The 20,367-nt window shown below is 37.0% G+C and overlaps 1 protein-coding gene across 3 annotated transcripts in view; it reads right to left on the bottom strand.

Annotated features, from left to right (window-relative positions):
* MYO3B (myosin IIIB) overlaps window positions 1–20,367 on the bottom strand; it is a 227,663-nt gene that overhangs the window by 66,141 nt on the left and 141,155 nt on the right. For all 3 annotated transcript variants that reach the window (XM_062579044.1, XM_062579042.1, XM_062579043.1), the window contains 6 exons: window positions 17,499–17,578; window positions 11,380–11,457; window positions 9,385–9,590; window positions 1,949–2,060; window positions 866–1,028; window positions 55–135 (listed from right to left, as the gene is read on the bottom strand). In XM_062579044.1, coding sequence (XP_062435028.1) covers window positions 55–135; window positions 866–1,028; window positions 1,949–2,060; window positions 9,385–9,590; window positions 11,380–11,457; window positions 17,499–17,578 — 720 coding nt within the window. The remainder of the gene's footprint in view (window positions 1–54; window positions 136–865; window positions 1,029–1,948; window positions 2,061–9,384; window positions 9,591–11,379; window positions 11,458–17,498; window positions 17,579–20,367) is intronic.

Genomic DNA, 20,367 nt, shown 5'->3' with positions numbered 1-20,367 from the left:
TGAAACTACTCACAGCAAAGTAAGTGTTGGCAAATGAAATAATGTTTTAATTACCTGCTTGAATATGTATAGCAGCATCAGTTCTTCTGTTCCTTATTTCCTTGTACTTCCTGCGAGCTTCATATCCTCTCCAGGCTAAAAATACAAAACCATGTGCTGGAAATTACATTTATTTAGGGAAGTGCTACACAGTCAGAGACGTACTGGAACTTTCATCCCTCCTGTTATAACCACTCCACCCCCACCCCTGTACTTCTTCCTCACCCACCCACATGTTGAACTCTGGGTTCGCGACTATAGTATTTGCAGCCCCACAACTTCAAACATTGCTTCACTCATCCAAATTTTAATTGTTAGCATGTGCTCATTGATGTTGTAATTCAAAAGACAAAGGTGTGCGATCATTGGACATTAATGAGCAGTACAAGAACTACCCTTCTAATACATCTCCCCCAAATTCAATATAAGGAAGCATGCTAAATTACTGATAATCAGCCTCTCAGGCCCACCCAATGATTCACATTATCTCAAGTTCTGGTACACATGAGGAATGGGGGAGGGAGGAGAGAGGGATAATCTACTGCATTTCTTCTATGTGCTGCATGCTAGTGTAGGAACAGCTAACAATATTTCCATTTTGGACATAGGCATTCCATCTAAAATATTAAAATAAAGACATTACTGATTACTAAGATGACACCTTAGAAGTAAATCAACAATATTTGCAGCAATTAACTGAAGAGAAAAGTACCTCCGGTTATTTTGATTTCACGACACATTATTATGAATGAATAAATAATGTACATGCAATTTAACAACTTGAAATGCCAAGATACACAGTGAGATACAGAATGTGAACATTTACCTGACTGTATGGCAACAGCACTATTTTCTCTTTTCTCTTTGACTTTCTTGTACCTCCTTGCTCCAAGCCATCCCTTGATATAGGCTTGCATGACTACAACCCTTCCTATAACTTCTCGCAGGAACAAATTTAACTGCTCTATATGGTAATACTTTAGAAAAACCTGAAATGGAACAATAAATTCAGTATTACATGCTGGTAATAGCGTAAGTTCTTGAATGCTGCTTTTTGGTTAGTCTCAGTTCAACCTATTTCATGGCATTGTAAGGGAAAACTGCTACAATAAAGTTAATGGTATTCTAGCAATTCTGTCAATCTTGGTCTCAGTCTGCTTGTGGAATTTTATTATTCCACTGATTATAATCACTCCTTTGTCAAATAAGCCACACATTTATCCCTGTACAAAGTAAATTGGTCAGGGGGACATTTTCAGGCATCAATAATTTTATAATATCACCTTTCTTGACAGTGAGAGGATAAATCCTGGGGTGAATTTGTTGTTACTCAGAATATTGTTCAACCACACTACACTTCAGGAGGCAAATCATGTGGGTCCTTATACACACTTTTTCTGGGTCTCATGCAGGAAAACTCTCCTTGCTTTTCTTTTGAGCACTGTGTAGAATAACTCAGGATATAGCATAACCTTTTTTTTGCTGAAGTCAGCCACCCCCATTTTAAACCAGGAACAAACCACGTCTTGATATAACAGCCATAGGATCTCACCTAAAACTCCACAGACAGATAATGTATTGATCAGGCTGACAGATCAGCCAGAGCATGAAGTTTCAGTCATGGTATGATTAATAGCAGGAGGAACTTAAGGAGGGAACTACCACAGCACGCACTGACAACTGCACTGTCCATACCGAAGCAGTCGTGTGGGGAGTGCACTTGGAGAGGTACTCAAGGCATCCTTCCTCTTGCAGGACACACTCACCTGGCTTAAGAGGACACCTCCAAAACCTGGGAGACTAAGTCGAGCAGGCTTCTTGCTCTTTTTTTCATGTATACAGTAACCTCTATTAGACTTGTTTTGCTAAAGAGAGGCACTACCCTTGAGAAGACATTAGCATGCTCTACCTTGGTTTTCCCAAGAATACAGTTGTCTAGTTTAGATTTCTCCAAAATGGCAAGACAATTTTCTCTGCTACCAAGAGGAGTCTCACGTGCCTTGAAAGCAAGGTAGTAATACCTGCAAAGCCAAATGACAAAGGAAGAATTAACCAGTCAATAAAAATGTACTTCCACTGCTCTTCTCTGTATATTTGCATCTCTAAAACTCTTGGGCAAACCCTCACTTACATTCAGTCCTCTTTTCATAAATGAGGAAGACAAACCTGTCCTGAGATGGTATTTGAGAACACACTTGACATCGGGGATAAGTGGTACTGTAGCGGTGACAAGAATCTGCTGCATTCTAGCAATCTCCAGTCAGTGTAATTATTTATAGAGTTCTTTTGCAAACCAATGCAACTTAGAAAATACCCAAGGTTACTCTGAATTTTTCAGGAGAACAAGTGAATGAATGACAGGAAGAAGAAGGAAAATTGATACAAATCAGAATAACAGGAGTGCAAAGATATAAACCTTTTATGCAGTGTGTAACCTTTTACATAAAATAACACAAGATTACTTAAAATAACATTTTACATAAAATAAATACGCCATCTACACAGTCGTATAACACACTTCTGCACAGTTATACATCACAAAAAGCCTGTAAGTTCTGTTGAACCTGCAGGTTCTGCAGAGACTGCCTACCATCCAATGGACGCCAACATGTTCTCAAGTGGAAGAAAAGTCAAAACTAAAACTAAGTCAAACCAAAGAAGGAGAAGGCTACTGAAAGCATCATGACCTTATGGCTATTTCTCATACCAGAAATGCAAGGAAAGGCTATTTCATCCTTAGGATCTTTCAACATGTTAGTCATTTGTATTTGGTCATTTTTTGCAAAGATATGTAAGCAGTCTTGCCATTCTTTGGGAAAGGTAAATCCACACAAGAAATCCAAAGGCTCTTAAGCTTCTAACAAGCCCATTCCCATCAGCGGAACTCAAGGGATCTTTCCACTTTCAATCTGTCTAATAAAAAGATTGCAGATATTTAATCAGTGAGATAAAGCCATGGTTTACAGTAGAGTGTTTACAGCTCACCATCTGTATTAATGACACTGACTGAAAATAGAAGCTGAAAGGATGCCACTGTGTGTGAGGAATAAAGATCAGTTTATAGTAAAAACGACTCTCATATCAATCTTAATTTACAGAGAGCAGGACACTTAGACTGCATGAATGTCTATCTGTGTTTCCTACCTCCAGAAAAGGTCATGTATGTGCATAATTGAAATATTTGGCATTGCCTATATTATCTGTAAAGATTTTATCAGCTTTGATGATGAAACTTGAGCTTGAAACTTTTTTAAAGAAAAAAAATAGTGAATTACTCCTCTCATTAATTTAACTATTTGCTTTATTCACTAGGATTTCTGTCATTGTGATTAGGTATGTAAGGCATCAGGCATGGTGTTTTTCTTCTGTTTAATTGGGGTAATTGAGAAGATTATGATTGATTTAATGGCTTTTGGATCAGGCCCATAGTAAACAATGTAACTTTTGTTTTGTCCAGGTTTCCTTGTTTACATGCAAAGAACAGCCCCAAAAAATTATGTGAAGTAAAATTACTGTGCAAATATTTAATGAAAAGGGGATGCAAATATGTTTGAACTAAACAGACATTCAGAATGAATGCACCTATGGTCTGCAAAGCCACTGTGTGTTCATGGATTTATAGTATTTAAGTAACTCTACACAGAAGCTATTGTATTAAATCAATAATAGCACAACATGTGCCAATCAGTTTACAAATTTAGTGTTATTTTATCACAGGTATACTACTAGGTAGCAACTGCCACCTCAACTCTCATTTATAAGCTGTTTATCTTCTGTATGAAGTTATACTTCTACAGGAACAATTCTATTTATACTGTGTTTGAGGGGAATTGGCAGGTTCAGCAAACTGTTCTTTAATCATTAACATGGGGAAGAAGCATCAGATGTTCCTTAAAATACAGAGAGAGGAATGTGACCGGTGAGCCTCAAAGATTTATTCCTCTGTAGCCACATGCAGGCAAGAAAAAATCCTACCCCGCACTGAAGGAACTATGTAAAAGCAATTACAAAGAATGAAATAGTGCAGCATTTTTTAAAACCAGAATATGATTTTCAAATATTAGCTCCAGTTAATCTCTAGAGATTAGCTCCAGTTGTCACAAGAAAGAAAAAAGAACCAGTAAAATAGTCAATAAAGATCAAAGGGGAACAAAATGATGTCTGAAGGCAGAAGCACTGGAATCAGTCCTTGACCAGAGACGTTCATTCAGCAGCTAAAGACACTGCCTACTCCAAATAACGATAGAAGATAAGGTATTATTGAGTTAAGGTTTTTAATGCAGTGATTTTCTCAGTAACATGATACTGCAAATTTTTTACCCAAGTCTTTCAAAATACTTGTCATGGCATTTAGCAGGTATGGAGAAACATGGTGTATTTAAAAGAAAAAAAAAAAAAGGATTTCCCTCTGCTTTATTACTACAAACCTTAATGATGACAGCTTTTAGAAGACAAAAAGCATTCTGAGTTGCTATAATAAAATGCAAATTTAAAATATACATAAGCCAAACAATTTGTTGTAGAGTGTAATTTCAACACACACTTGACATATACTTCAGGGAAGTTGCACCAATAATAAATTGGTGCATGTTTCAAGAGTTAGTTCAGATACTCATGTCATTTACACGTGTGTAACCTAAGCTCTTTTTTTCCTTTCTTAGAAGGAAGTAAGTATTAAAGCGAATGCTAATATGAATTTTCTGATTGTTCATGTATCTTTTAATGCACACCTTAGGATATTTAAAATTGTAGAACAGTTTTTAGAAAGCACTGTTGCAAAAAAATAGGTAAGAAGGATCTCACAATTTTTGAATTTCAGCATTTTAGCAATGACATGCACATGATTGAGAAGCTGACTTCTTATTTGTGACAATACCTGACTACAAAGAATTTTGAGCTGTGAATTTATATACTTGAGTTTAGTTTATGACAAACTTCAATAACTTTCAAATCTAGTATCCACTCCACCATTACCTGTCTTTCACTATCTAGAATTACTTGCTTTTGAAATTTAGAAAAAAAAATCTGTAAATAAAATAATGCTCTTTTATCTCATCAAATCCTATTTTACCAAATCTTGTTTTGACTAAATTTAGATTTATGTCTTGTAAAAAAAAAATAAAAGCCTACTTAGAATGACAATGACTTTTACAAAGCATGGGAGTAACTTCATTTTCTGTATGTAATCACGTTGTCTTCCAATATTTCATAAAAACTTCCTCTAAATTGCATTCTTCCTAACTTTTTCATTGATTCAACCACTGCACAGAAGATTCCTATAACTTGTTAAATACGCTTGTGTGTTAGATTCTCAACATGAAGTCTTCCTGCTCCTTTTCAGTTATGGTGTCAAATACGAGGGCAGAAGGGACACTACTTATCAGAAATAAGGACCATGAGACTGACAATTGCCTTTTGCTTACTTGTGCTCCAGAACTGGCTTCTCCATCCTGCAACTGTTTACCAGTGTTATGTGACTGACAAGAGTCTAGAAAGTAGATGTGGAAGACACAGTAGTTTATATTTAAAGTCTACAGGAGCATTATACTGATCTGGTTAAATCTTAAACCTACTGAAACAAGTAGCAACCGTTTCCATGGGTTACACTATGATTTTAGTATTGAGGAATGTCAAAATTTTGTTCCTGTAAATCACTTGGGGACGTTGGTACAGTTCAGTGCTAGAATTAAGTATGCATTAAGAATCATTAATTTAAGAGTAAGCATCTCCTCTTCTCTGTGACCAATTTGTTGACTTATAATATAATTCAGTATCTCATCAGTATCTATTGATTTTGAATAAAAAACAAGTCTATTACCACTAAATTTGGGGGATTAGAAGAAAGCATGATCTGAGCTAACATGTTTCCCAGGTTTTGCAATATCTCACCAGTCCGATCCTAGGTCCACTCAACACAGGATGTGATTCATTAAATCAATGAGGCTTTATATGGCTAATAAGAATTGTAACACTGAGGGTTTAGAGAATAAACTTTAAGTGTCCAACAGCGTTTTTACGCAAATTTACACCATAGAATTAAAGAAGCAGACCCACCTCACTTAGGGTCACCATTATATCATCACCACTGGTTTTGCCATCAATGTACAATCAGAATAGCACCATCAGGCTATTGCAGGGGACATAGTGTCCATAGAAAAAGTGAATCCTGCCACTACTGCAGAACAAAACTTTAACGCAGAACACAGGCTGGCAGAGAAGAGGTAAAAAGAAAAAAGGAAGGGAAATGACAATCCTTTTATGAAACTTATTGTACAAAATTTCTCGATAGATTCCTGCATGCTTGTGAGGTACCTGAATCCTGATGACATCTAGGAATCACCAGACTCTCAAATCTCTTCTCTTTCAACATGTGACACAGCATATACCAGATTATATAAGAAGCATTTACATCTGGGATCAGAGATGAGGGCACACCTGCACACCACATCATATCATGTGAGGTTCAAGGGGCCTGGACACTTGGATATAATATGGAGTGCCCCATCTAATGGGCTTTTAGAGTAAGTCCCCAGCAGAAAGCACACTTCCCTTAGCTGCTGCACAGTGCATGGTCACTACATGGCCTCACATGCTGAACAGGCTGGTTGCCAGGTCAGGTTAATAAGCTGTATCTGAAACCTCAGATCCCAGCCTCTGGGGAAAGGGGCCACATTGCTTCACAGCAAACATATTAAAACAGGAGTGCGAGACAAAGTGCCTGAGACTTGATAGGGCTACACACTTGATAAGAGTTACAGGCACAGTACCTTTCCTTACTTAATACACACACACACACACACACACAATGTATATATATGTGTGTATATGTATATGGGTTTGTATGCATAAGTATATAAAATTTACAAAAATATATAGAAAACAGATGGTTGAATCCTTGATTAAAGAAACAGTGTGGAAATGAGTTACAATTAAGTCCTCTCCTGACCATCTGTTTCTTAACTAACTTTCAGGTTTGCAACACTGTGAAATAATCTGTTCTACATGAAAACAGAAGACAGTGAAGAGTAACACTGAAGAGTCAGAGCTTTATCTTTTGTTTACCTCCCACCTGATAAACCCTGAATGGTTCTGCTCCCTGCCTTTGATTGTTTTGTCCTCATATTTCCTTCTAAGAGTTTACAAAACAGCATCATTGAACACACAGATAAGAAGCACACCTATTTGTTTAATAACATCAAGGGAGAAAAAGTGCTGGCTCATCCATTTTGCTGTTAAGTTACTCAAAAGGATCAAAATACCAATTAACTTGCTAGCTTAGAAAATCTTTGATATCCACAGATTTACTGACATTTTGAAACTCTTGTTCATACTTGCCTAATGTCTTTTTGATTATGAACAAAGAAGTGCCAATCTGTTTAGCATTTGACCTGTTTTCTCAAACATTTTTATGTATTCAAACTGCTTAGTGTCTAAAAACACTTGACTAGTCATGGCTGTAAACTGAAGGCAAATGTTTCCTACTCCACTTATTTTAAACATTGTTCATGATTTTTTTCAAGAGAAAAACAGAACAGAAGCTGTTTAAAATAAAGTATGAACAACAAGCCCCTTCTCCCTTCCATTCATGTTCTGAACTCAGCCTGGAAGTCTTCTATGTTGCTGGGCAAATTGCTAAATTCCTCTCTTATCCCTTCCTTTTTGATGTTTACTATATTTTCTGAAATAATTGTATCAGGTTGGACTAAAAACTTGGGGAATACCCAACAAGACATTAAACACAACCTGCCTTTATCTGCAAGGATAGAAAGCTACAGTCAGCACTGCTTTTATTACCATTACTTTTCAAGGTTACACTCTAACCCAGTGTACTCTTATATGAAAAGAATCTATTGACAAGAGAAGGCCTAATCTGCTCTGAATTTACTCTACAAACTGGCATCATATGGACCACAGCATTTCTTTAATCAAATTTGTAACTTCACAGAATCACAGACTGACTGAGTTTGGAAGGGACCTCTGGAGATCATCTGGTTCAACGCCCCTACTCAGTCAGGGTCACTTACAGCACATTGCCCAGGACTCCATCCTGTCACATTCTGAATATCTCCACGGATGTAGATTCCAAAGCCTCCCTGGGCAATTTGTTCCAAAGCTCAGCCACCCTCACAACAAACAAGCGTCTTTGTACGTTCAGATGGAATTTGTCCTATTGCTAGGCACCACTGAAAAAGAGTCTGGCCCTGTCTTCTTCACACCCTCCCATCAGATATAAACATTGATAAGATCCCTCTGAGCCTTCTCTCTCCAGGCTGAACAGTCAAAGCTCTCTCAACCTCTCCTCATATAAGAGATGCTCCAGTCCCTTCATCATCTTAGTGCTCCTTCACTGGACTTGCTCCAGCGCATCCATGTCTCCCTTGTACTGCGGAGCCCAGCACTGGACACAGCACTCCAGAGGTGCTCACCAGGGCTGAGCAGAGAGGGAGGACCACCTCCCTCGACCTGCTGGCAACACTTCTTCTGATGCAGCCCAGGATACCACTGGCCGCCTTGGCCATGAGGCACATTGCTGGGCATGCAGTCAACTTGGTGTCCACTAAGGGCCCCTAGGTCCTTCTCTGCAAAGCTGCTCTCCAGCTGGTCAGCTGGAAACAGGGGGTTAATGGGCAAGAATGAGGGAAAAGGCGGTGGAAACAGGGGGGAAAAGAGGAATAGAAAGGGAAAAAAAGAGAAGAAAAAGTAGGAAGGCAAACATTTTTATATGAAGAGTCTGCATATGGAATCATGCTGACACAACAATACAGTTTTGAATTCATACCTTAGATTTTATTAGTATGGCTTTTCTACACACTGAAGTCTGTAACAAATCAAATTTGATGCCCTATTCACAAATACATTTTAAATCATTTTTTACAATGTGCTATGTCGGAAATCAATATTGATGAATTTCTTTCTTAGATATTGCTGCTTTCTTCTCTGATCTAATTAAAGTTCTCTAGTTTAACATTCTCAGATTTTTTTTTACAAAGCTTTTGTATAAGTTCATTTCCAATTACATGTATATTCTTCACCGACCTTTCAAGTCCTTATATTACCTAAGCATGGTGCATATTTCCATATGTTGCCTCTATCAACATACACCACGGGGAGAGACTTGCTACTGAAAACTAAGCACTCACTCTGGTTTCACACTGACTTTTCTCCATCAGAGCTCTGATAACGCCTGCAACACTTACCTCTGATAGTCACTGCTCTTGTTAGGACAGTCAGGCCATACATGTAAAATGACCAATGTTTGTAGAACTTTCTGTATCTAAGTATATAATAGATTTTATTGAAGGAGTTTTAAAATGACAGTCATGTTTCAGAAGAGAACAGTCTTACCTTTTCACAAACTCTTCGAAGACGATGCGATGAGAATACCCTTTTTGACGTATTTTGACAGTTTCTAGAATTCCTGTGTATCTTAGCTGCACTAGAACTCTCTCGTAAGAAAATGTCAGTGCTTCTCGATCATCATTAGGTTTAATGCAGCGGATAAAGTGAGGCTGTCCAACAACCATTCTGGATAAAAGATCCATGAGGGAATACTAGAAAAAAAAAAAAAAAGATACACAGATACACAGACTTGACACAAGAATTGAAATACAACTATTTAACCAGGAAAGGCCTATTTGTGAATAGCATGTAATGCTTGAATGTATCCTAAAGATACATTCTAAAACGCTTCATTTTTCTATTATTTTAACTATGTAATTTTTAATCTGCACCGACATGATACTTTTTAAGCTTTTTAAGCTTTGCCTAAAACCAGAATTTATTAAAAGTTTTTAATTGTCCAAAAAAAAAAAAAGGCTTCCAGTTGTTATTTCTTCCCTCTCTCCCCTCCCCTATCCTCACATCATTTTTCCATTGTAAAGAATGGCCCAAATTAAAAAGTTTTCAATTGCAAATGTCCTAACTAAATATCTACTCTAGGCACATTTGGCCAAACAATACCCCCAGAAGGAAATCAAGCTTTACAGTTAATCAAACAACCAGAGAAACTCACAGGGAAGAGGTCACAAGAAGTCATCAGTTCAGTCCTCTCCCCAAAGAGAGCAGTGGATGTATCTGTACCATTTCAGGCATGCCTCTGTCTAACCTGTTTCTCAGAATCATAGACTGTATAATCTCCCTAGACAGCCTACTGCAGTGCCATTCTATCATGGCTATTCATAATGTTCTTAACATCTAAACTACATCTTTCTGCTGAAAAGCAGGCCCATTATTTCTTGCCCATCGACCTCTGGACATGGAAAACAATTTATTCCCTTCCATTTTGCACTAAAACAAAAACAGTATGATTAGGTCTGCTTCTCCAGTGACTCCTCTAAGTATCTTATAACTTCTTTTCCAGCGACTCCTCTAAATATTAGTATTTCTGCTCCATCTTCACCTCACAACGCTCCTGTATGATCAGTATCTGTTGCAAATACACTCAATCTCAAAATCACACACAATTCTAAGCTGACTGGATGTGGGTATGATTACACAGTTGTAGTGTCTGGCTATATGTTGTACTTTCAGACTCACCTCCCTCTTGTATTCAAAGAAAATTTTTTTTTAATTCCTACCCAAGTTATATCTGTGTAACTCTTTGCAAGCACAAGTCGCAGCTGCTGCCTCCATGCTCTTCCTTACATTAGTTCTCAAGAAAACATGACATGAAGCTTTGACCCACACTGGCCGGCACAGCACTGTGCACTGCCTCCATTCTGCATGGTATTATTGCAGGCTAAGGATCAAATTAATTTTTCTGTTCTATAATGAAAAAGCAATAACAAAGAGCCTTGGATTGGCATGCGGGTGCCCTGACTCTAATCTACCAGTTTCAACAGTTTCAATACCTTTTCCACAGCTGTTTGATTTAAACATATATGCACAATATATATTATCGTAGCACAGAATTACTACTGATAGAATGATGTCTCTGATTTATAATAGTGCTTGCAAAGATAGATTGTTTTTACTTATTATCACAAATGATGATTCTTAGTCTTCTAAAGTAGGTACGCCTGAACTTGTGAGGCCTTCGCAACTGCAGTTATTTTATTTGCACAAAATCAGTTCTCTGTTCATAAAAGGCCTATTTCTAGACTGCTAGTATTTCAGGTGAAAATAGTCTATGCTCTAGATCCTGTTACCAGTGTACTTTTGCCACTAGAAAAGTACCAGTATTAGGATACACAGAGTAGGAAAGAAAGAAATCTTACAGTCCACAGAAGTCTCAGAAGGAAGATATTCTCTATTTTCTTTGATCTCACTATCCCACAAATATTTTAGATATATCTAGTGTTCTAATCACCAAAATGCTTGTTTGCAATGTAAGTTTTATACCCTAAAATAGGAAGCCATAGTTTGCCGCTTCATGTTAGTTGTTTCCTCGGGGTGTCGCATCACCTCCATTGTGTCAACCTGGAAGACAAAACTCAGGTGTCAGAGCTATCCCACCAAAACTATTGACCATCCCCACTCCCAGGCCTGAAAGTTGGGTTCAATTTTAATTATGATCATTCCTTCAGGTGTGAGTACTTCAGCAGTACTTCACCACAGGTAGGAAGGCCAGCTTTTTAAGAGGTGCATGATATATGCTGGTTTCAGTGCGAGCTGTAAGTGCTCTAAAAACTTCAAAAGCTACAAAATTTCAGTAATGGTCTTCTTGGCAGGGAAGTTTCAAAATCACTAACTTTGCCCCTCCTAGTACTGATGCTTCTGATGTAGAGGATTTGGATATGAATCAGCTCTGTGTTGTGCTTGTTTTTGTACCACACCAGCCTGGTCTGCATTTAGAGACCCAGCTGTAAGACTTTTGATCTGAATCTCTCAAATGTTAGCAGGTTAATGTTGCCAAGATTCACAGATTCTCTCAATTTGGATTTACTAAACTAAACTAAACCTCTTATGTCTTCTGTACTTTCAGACAAGAGAGTGAGCACATGAAATGCATTTTGGCTGCTTCTTTGACCTTTGCTAGCATCTCTCATGTGAGCCCTGCTTTCCGACTTAGAACAGAACTGGCCTATTATCATATTATTAATAAAGAGAGTAAAAATGAAAGAATGCAGTAACAAAAATTCATTCACCAATTAACAATTCATATGTCTTCTGTATCCATCAATTATTTCTTTTCGTTTTGTAAACAAGAATTGAACAGCCATACACACACAAAGAACCCTTCTGGTAAAAGTTTTGAGAGAAGGTAATAAGAACTGATGAAATTCATTATTAAGTTCCATACTGTATACCAAGGCATTTCCCTCACCTTAGGAAGCAACTCATCTGTGGCATCTATGGGAAACAGTTCTTTCTGCCCTAGTCTGCCAAATGGCTTTTCCATTGTTGAAGATTTCCTCGCATCTTTGGGAAATGTACAGTACAAACTGAGTCACCCAGCCTGCAGCACTTCTTTCATTAGCATTTACTCTTCAGTGTAAAGATGTCTGTGAGCCTATCATGGCTGTCATGGTCAGCAGTATCACTTTTTTCATTTCATAATGTGCTCTGAGATAGGTCAGGTAGTAACAATTCTCCATAAAAAACGGCATGCCATGCCCTTTTTTCTCTATAAATTTACATGCCTCAATTAGCATTTCAGCAAGGAATCAGTAATGTTAATCTGTTATTCTGTTTAATATTGCATTTATTCCAGCCACTCAAGAGGATACGTTAGTCAGTGCAACTATTATGTAAGGTAGCTAGTGACACAGGATATAAACACAGAGGCAATTTCTAGAGTCCCACTTGGCCTTTTGAAGTTGGACTGACATTTCTATGACCCATGTAGCAATAGCTGTCTAAATAGCTTGATCTCCCAAACTCCTCAAAATAAGAAACATTACTTTATCTGTGTCTTCCTACATGTTATACTCCTGTTACTGCATTCATTTACTAGATCTTCGTAGACTGCGAGGCTCTTCTGATCAGGTTGGGGGTAATTTCACACTTTTATTATAGGACAGTATAAGGCCAATGAAACAGCTGTGAAGATGCTGTACCTCATGAGCTGACTTCTAAAAAGCATTCCTCTTGTCTCCACTACAATGAATTCCATCAGGTCTTATTTTCAGTATAAGAAGAGTTATCATTTTTGTAAATTATCAAAAAAGCTGTCTCATTTCAGCAACAAGCCAACAGGTAACAAGTGACAGAGTACATAATATACAGTTTTCAGAATGCATGACTTTTCCTATCTGCTGTTGTGGTCACCATTAAGTACTCTAAATTACCACTTCGATGCTGAGAATTTCAGTAGTCTCATTCTGCTAAACTGCCATAGCTTCAGATATCACTTTCTCAGCATTTTTCATAGATCACAGAGTTATTTTTAGAGGATACACATGGCCAGCGACCATACTGCTCCTTGTATATTTTTGTTTTATTATCAGTACAGCTGTTCTTATCAAAACGAAACTAGAATTTATGAATGAGTATAACCATGGTTACCAATCACAAGCAGATTGTATTGTTGTATTACTGCTCAACAAAATTAGAGAAATATCAACCAGCATCCGGTTTGCATGAAGCCATTAACAACATTTTAGCATTCACTTGCTATGTGGCAGTTTAGCATCTGCTCCGACCAAGTGGTATTTTATAAACCAGATAACGCTGTTGTCAGCATCTGTACTACACTTCCTGGACTTTGCTTTGTATGATCATTTCTAAAGCTCAGTGAGTTAAGACCACTCTTCCAAACACTATATGCAATTGCTAAAAGATTACCTTTCTCAACAAAGTAATTGTGTCTCTTACCTTCAGGAGATATTTAGGAGACTGCATGTGAAATATAAAGGAAATGAAGTACTAAGTAGTATCATATCAAGAAAACGGATTTTGAATTGGGAAAGAAGTTAAAATAAAAAACTTGGGAAGAAAAGATTCAGCATATAAACAGTGCAAAAGCAGACAGATTTCAATAAGGGTAACCATAAAAATTCCAGTATAGTTTTGTAATCTATAATGTTCTTGCCAGAAGTGGTGTACAGGCATTAGTGTGCATCTCAAACTAATACATGAGGAAAAAAAAGACACAGTTTGATTTCAGTTTTAAAGACACAGAAAACTCTGTAATACATCCCACAAAAAATGCCTTATCAGTGCAGATGTCTCAAACGTTTTGAGATGACACATAACCTCAATGACATCAATGACCTAACCAGAACAGCAGGGATGTCCATGGGGAAGTAATGTTTCAAAATTATCTTGGCAAGACTTTCTGAGTGCTGATATCTAAACTTCTGGCAGAAGTCAGGTGGAAAACAGGATCATATCACTGAATACTGACAGTTCGTAAAGAGGATAGGGAGACTTTGTCAATGACTGGCTTTCCTATACAGAGGTCTGGAAATGCACTGCATTTCAGTAGGAGTCAAGACAAATCATACCGATGAACTAGGCTTCTGGATGGCTCAAAGATGCTAATGTATGTCATTAGACAAACACAGTGGTTGGACAGACACACCACGATCCAGTAGAGAGCTTTTAAGAGGACATTACAGTGCATCTGTAAATGAAAATCACATTTAAGGCCCGTAATGACTGAGGAAGGGACAACTTTGAAGTTTTCTATTCTAGCTAGAAAAGAACCCACAAGTAACCACACTACTGGCCGATCAAAGCCAGAGAAAAAAGGCCCCCCCCCTCCAGTATATCCAGCTACACAAGCGAAATGGCACAGGTTTTCAATATATTAAGGTTTGAATTTGGAGAAGTGAAACATCTTAGTGCAAACCATTGTGTAAACATCACATCCCAGTACGAAAGTGGTGTTTTTGTTTCATCTTATATCTCTTAAGAAGAAAGTTGAAAAAAACAGTCTTACACCCCTGAAATAAGAGTGGCAACAGTAAGCTCAGAAGGATGGGTAACATTCAGCGTTAGCAGACAGACAACTTAGTCACTAAGAACACCAAATTAAATGCAAAACGAATAGAATACAATACTGAAGCCCAGTTGCTCATGACTTTGAGCTTCTAAATTGGATTCTTGGCTGTGTAGGAATGTATAGGCTCCAAGTGAAATTTTTCTTGGAATTTCAGCACTGATGACTTCTCAGGCACATTTGGAACCACTGCTGCCCAGTAAAGGGTGAGCTTACGCTACTACCTTTTGGACAATACAATACACTATGTCCCTCCTTTGCCCATCTGCCTATTTTCAAAGAGCTTGTAGAATCTCTGAGACTGCTGTTCTGTCAAATATGCTTTGCTATGGACTACTGAGTTCAAAAAGTTTGGGGGGGGGGAGGAAGGGGACATACAGAGAGATAGATAGTAAGACACATACTCAAAGAGGAGGAGGTAATAGACTTTATCTCAGAAAACCAGGCTAAAACCAGCATCATGAGATTTCTCTTTCTATGGATGGAATAGTGAATTCAGTTGTAAGAGCTGTATGAACCACGATGCATTTCAAAATCTTTTTGAATAGAAATATTTGAGATTTCCAATAGAAATGTTATGATAAACACTGAAGCCAGGGAAATTTTGCTGTAAAATTTTCCAAAGTTTTGTCTCTAGTTAGTTTATAATATTGTGTATATGGAATTATGCAGTTTTACAAGAGGACAATAATAACATAGACTTTATCACAACGGACTTGTCAGAAAATGACAGGACATAAGAAGACTGTCATGATATAATCTTATGTTTTAAATCAGTAGCTGATTTCAATTGTTATATCACATCTCTGTTTGTTAGTAGTAGTGATGTATAATACACATTTATATGATTATGACCAAAATGAAAAACACAGCTTGATTTCTAAAGGACGAAATGCTCCATCACTAAAAAAAGACAAAAAGGTCATAATAGTTTTTAAATAGTATTAAAAGAATTATGTATGACATAATATCATCTTATGAGGTCACTGGAAATTATTACTTTCACGTATAACCCAATCTGCTGCTGGTAGACTATAAAATACTGTAAGACTGACACATACATTAAGCAAAAAAGCCCCTAAGTTAAATCTTTAAAAGTTTCTAAGTTAAAAAGTCATCTGATGGCTTTTTTTTTTTTTTACAAAATATAAAATAGTCATTTAATATATTTTTTCCTAAAGTTGTTACAATTTCATAAAACTTCTAATTAAAAGAAAGCCTTTTTTTTCCAGCCAAAAACTATTTCATTTAACATTTTCTAAACAGTGCTACCCAGCAGCAACTCTTATGCATGCCTTTTAGTTCCTTCTTTAAAAATATGAAGGGTCAATAAAAACTATTTGAACACTACTTTGTGTAACGGACTGTGTTTATGTTAAAGCTCTAAAGAGAACTGCTCTATTCTATTCAGCCGTATCAACAAAATGTATGCTTAGAAAGTTTACACTGAGTATAGCTGGAGTATAGCTGGATGTGAAAGACAATGCGCACATAAGTACAAGAAAATTGGGCAGGCCATTATCTGTCCTGCAGCACTGAAATTGTTTATATCAGAGAAGAAATACAGCTCTAAAATCTAAGTCGGTATATACAGGTACACTGAAGGATACAGCCATCTGAACGATGGATGTATGAAATACTTTATCTGTATTTGAATGTGAGCTCCCAGTAACAGAAAAGAATGTAAAGATGAAATAAGAACCCTAAACATAGACTTTTGATCAGTTGCTAGTACCACTGTTTTTTTTTTTTTTTAATATTTTTATATGCTTTGAAGGCAAAAAAAAAAAAAAAATCCAACTCACCACAGTCATACTGTATTAGGACTACCTCTGAAGGTGAGTATATGCTCTCAACCTGAGACACAAGAATTTTCCTCCCTGATTAAACAAACTCAGTTAGCTATTAACTATTATAATATCAATATTGATATTATTCCTATGGCTATTATAATATCAATATTGATATTATTCCTATGGCTGTTAACTGCCATAAAACTATCCCATCCATTTACAATTATGCCATGGACTTCTATGGTGAAATTCAGCAGCATTTAAATTCCACTGTTCTTCTTTGGACACCATGAAGAATAGTGGTTTTGCTCAGTGGTTCTTTAGTCATCCACCAGTCACATATATCCCCTGGTTTCTGATGTGTAGATTGAGTAAAAGAGGAACAGATCCTTTTTGTATTTTGCCTTTCATATTGTTAAATACATTAATTAAATTTTACCTAATTAAATCTCTTTTTAGGTCAAAATTGTCAGAGAAAATTTTTGACTCCACTGAAACCAAGAGGAATATTGGTGCTTTTATCAACAAAACTGAAGTTTCACTCCAAAATCCTAAAGATTAATCAGTAATAAATTGATTCTTCCCCGGATTCTACAGTAGGATGCTCACCAGAACTGGAAAGAACAGTGCTCCCAACTGAGGTACATATTTTCTGACATGAAGCTAGACTTCCATTTGTGTAAGAGGCTCCCAATGCACTTACATCAGCTAATCATCATATCCATATTCTCACTGTAATATTTTATGAACAATTGTCTATCTTCAAAGGGAACACTACTAACCTTGATACGCCCAGCACTAAGCTGTGGAGGCAAAGACCTAGATGCTGCTGTCACTCTGGCTCTTGCCTGTGCCAAGTTACCTGTTTAAAGAGAAAGAAACACACACTGCAAAAATGGTTTTAAAAGCTTAGCAGGGAAAAATCTATATGGTGGGAAATCAGCTTGCACAACCCTAGCAAAAATAGCACCACCACCAAACACACTTCTTCCACACCCAGCTCATTACCAATTGTGCCTTGCAGAGCATTCAGTACTGGCATGACAGAGTGCAGTGTTGATTTAAAGGGAGGAAAAAGTCAGTGATAAGATGGCATGTCACTGACCTTAGCTACTGAGCTGATGAAAAGGATGCCAGCACAAAGGCATACAGCTCAATCACCAGTAATCAATTTCTCTGTGACTTGCTCAGATTTAAGAGAGAAAAAAGAGAGCAGAATCTTGTTTCTATGAAATTGCGTGGATCCTGAAGTGTTTAAGACAGCATCTTAAGTTCACAAAGTAATGGAAGAGATGAGAAACTGATAAGACTGTATCTTTTTTGACCTTTTGACACATAGGCCTGCTTAATCCCAGATCTTCATGTCCCTTGGGCTTTTTAAAGACTGATTCAATTCTTCAGTCAAAAACATATTGTGTTTTTGAAAGACATCATTGCCTTTTTTTAATGTACAGTATGATGTGTTCTAAACTTCTGCTTTATTTCCAGGAAGGCAGAGTCATCATAAAATAGCTTTTCAGAATAAAGGCTCACAGAATAGAGAGGAAGTGATACGGGACTGTGCATATGCAAGACACACTGTATATTTCAAAGTTTTAGCAAGTCTAGCACAAGATGTCCAAATGTTTTCTCTGGCTATATCTTCAGAGGCTAAACTGTGATTAATAGCATTGAAAGAACCCTTTGAAGCAGGATTGGTGACATCAAAGCCCTAATCCATGGGTGGCAGGATTTTTATAATGAGTGGGAAGCATTTTAACACATTTCAAAGGATTTACAGCATGAATAAACAATAGGCCTCTGCAGATGTACCACACACCTTTCAGAACCAGAACACATAAATAAGTGTCCATTTTAATTTAAATGTAAATAAAGTGTTAACACTTCTTTCAGATGCTAAGTGCCTTGTTTGCATCAACTCCAGTGTTTAGCTATTTGCTTTAGAGAAATCCAGCAACTCTGAACAGTCCTCAGAGTTTTGCTGAACTATATATTACGTAACTTTAAGACAGGCAAAACAAAAACCTGCTAGTTATGCTATAAGGGAGCAGAGCAAACAGGGTCTATGTAAGGCTGAAAAGATCTTTTGCTCTTAAGTCCCTCCTAACAAAGAAAATACCAATCTCCTGCAAACAGTCAGGGAGCTGGCACTCAGAAATATGGTGATGACATTTTTTGGAGCAATTCAGACATTCTGTATTCATTTTCAAAACATCCCTCTTTTAAGTTACTGGCATTAGGCTTGACAGAATGCTGCAAAACTAGTACATTATTTCCAAACCAGGGTATGCTACCTCAGAGTCCAAATCACAGTGCAGAACACAAGGTATGTCCATGTTTTTGGAGACTGCTTTAGGAGATAGTGTTTAGGTTAATGAAAGCTGTAAATCTGTTTTGAAAAACTAGTATATAAAATAAAAATATATAAGTATTTTATATAAACTTGTAAGTATTTACATAAATATTTTATATATTTATAAATATTTTCATATTTATATTTTGTGTGTGTGTGTGTGTGGGAAATACAGGTATGTACGTCTAAGGTTAAAATGGGGCTTTCAATGAGCAAGTAATTGACGAATTTATTTTTCTCTTAGGTGTACTTCTGATATTTTTGTATGTTAGAGATTGCTTCTTTGTGTCCTTTTCAGCTAAAAGAGGGCTGAAAGCATGGTGAGGTTATTTTTGGCTAGCCTTCAGATTAGCAATTCAAGTCTTCTTTAGGCTTGAAAGAACTCATGACACAATAAAGGGTAAAATCAGGGAGTTTGGAAAAGAAACAAAATAGAATCAGAGTGTTTAAAATTGCTTAGATTTTGCCTCTTTCCATGATAAATTACAAAACTCCAATAACCAAGCAGTATTTAGAAAGATAATACAATTGGTTAAGGTTCACCATACTTGCACCTGGCACTAGGTTTCAAGGCTTCACAATTAATATCTCTGAGGCCTTCTTAGGTTCCTCAAGCAAAATAAAACTAAATATTTCTGATCTGGCAAAATAAGTAAATAAATACATCTTTTTATTAATCAAAAAAAAAAATTATTTTCATACACCAGAAGAAAACCCCAAAGTGGTCAGTTCCTATAAAAAAAGAATTCCAGTGATACGGCACTTTCCATCTGAGAACAGCTTTGGGTATCTTTCTTGTTTTTTGCTCTAAGGAAGAAGTTTTTCTGGAATGGAGAGTTCCTGATTTTCTTACTGTTACTTAGAAGCCTTTCCCTGGCGTCCCGATATGAACATACTTTTTACTGGGTATTTCAGTTTGGTATTTGCCAATTAGACTGTTAAGCCAATTCAGAGCAATAGCGCGCAATATACCTAAACGTGAAGCCTGTATGTGAAGTCTAACACAAACGATGAATCTCTTGTCTGACAGACACTTCTACATTTAAAAGATGTTTGATTGATTGTTTTGGAATAAATACAGTAAAGCCGGTGTTCATTCGCCGCTTAAGACTGCATTCATTTGCATTCTTTTTCAATAGGTCTGGAAGTGCTAGATGCTCACTATGTCTCCTCATACTATCTGCCTTAACCTGGGCATTAATATGCCTTTCCACAATACTGTATTATCTGATGATTATTACCCATGTATTTATCATATACTATGCCCAATATGCATCTTCCTGCCTAAATACAGTATG

This window comes from Rhea pennata, chromosome 6, assembly GCF_028389875.1.
Source record: "Rhea pennata isolate bPtePen1 chromosome 6, bPtePen1.pri, whole genome shotgun sequence".
Taxonomy (NCBI): domain Eukaryota; kingdom Metazoa; phylum Chordata; class Aves; order Rheiformes; family Rheidae; genus Rhea; species Rhea pennata.
The sequence above is the reverse complement of the archived record's forward strand: the minus strand, read 5'-3'. Positions and strand labels throughout refer to the sequence as shown.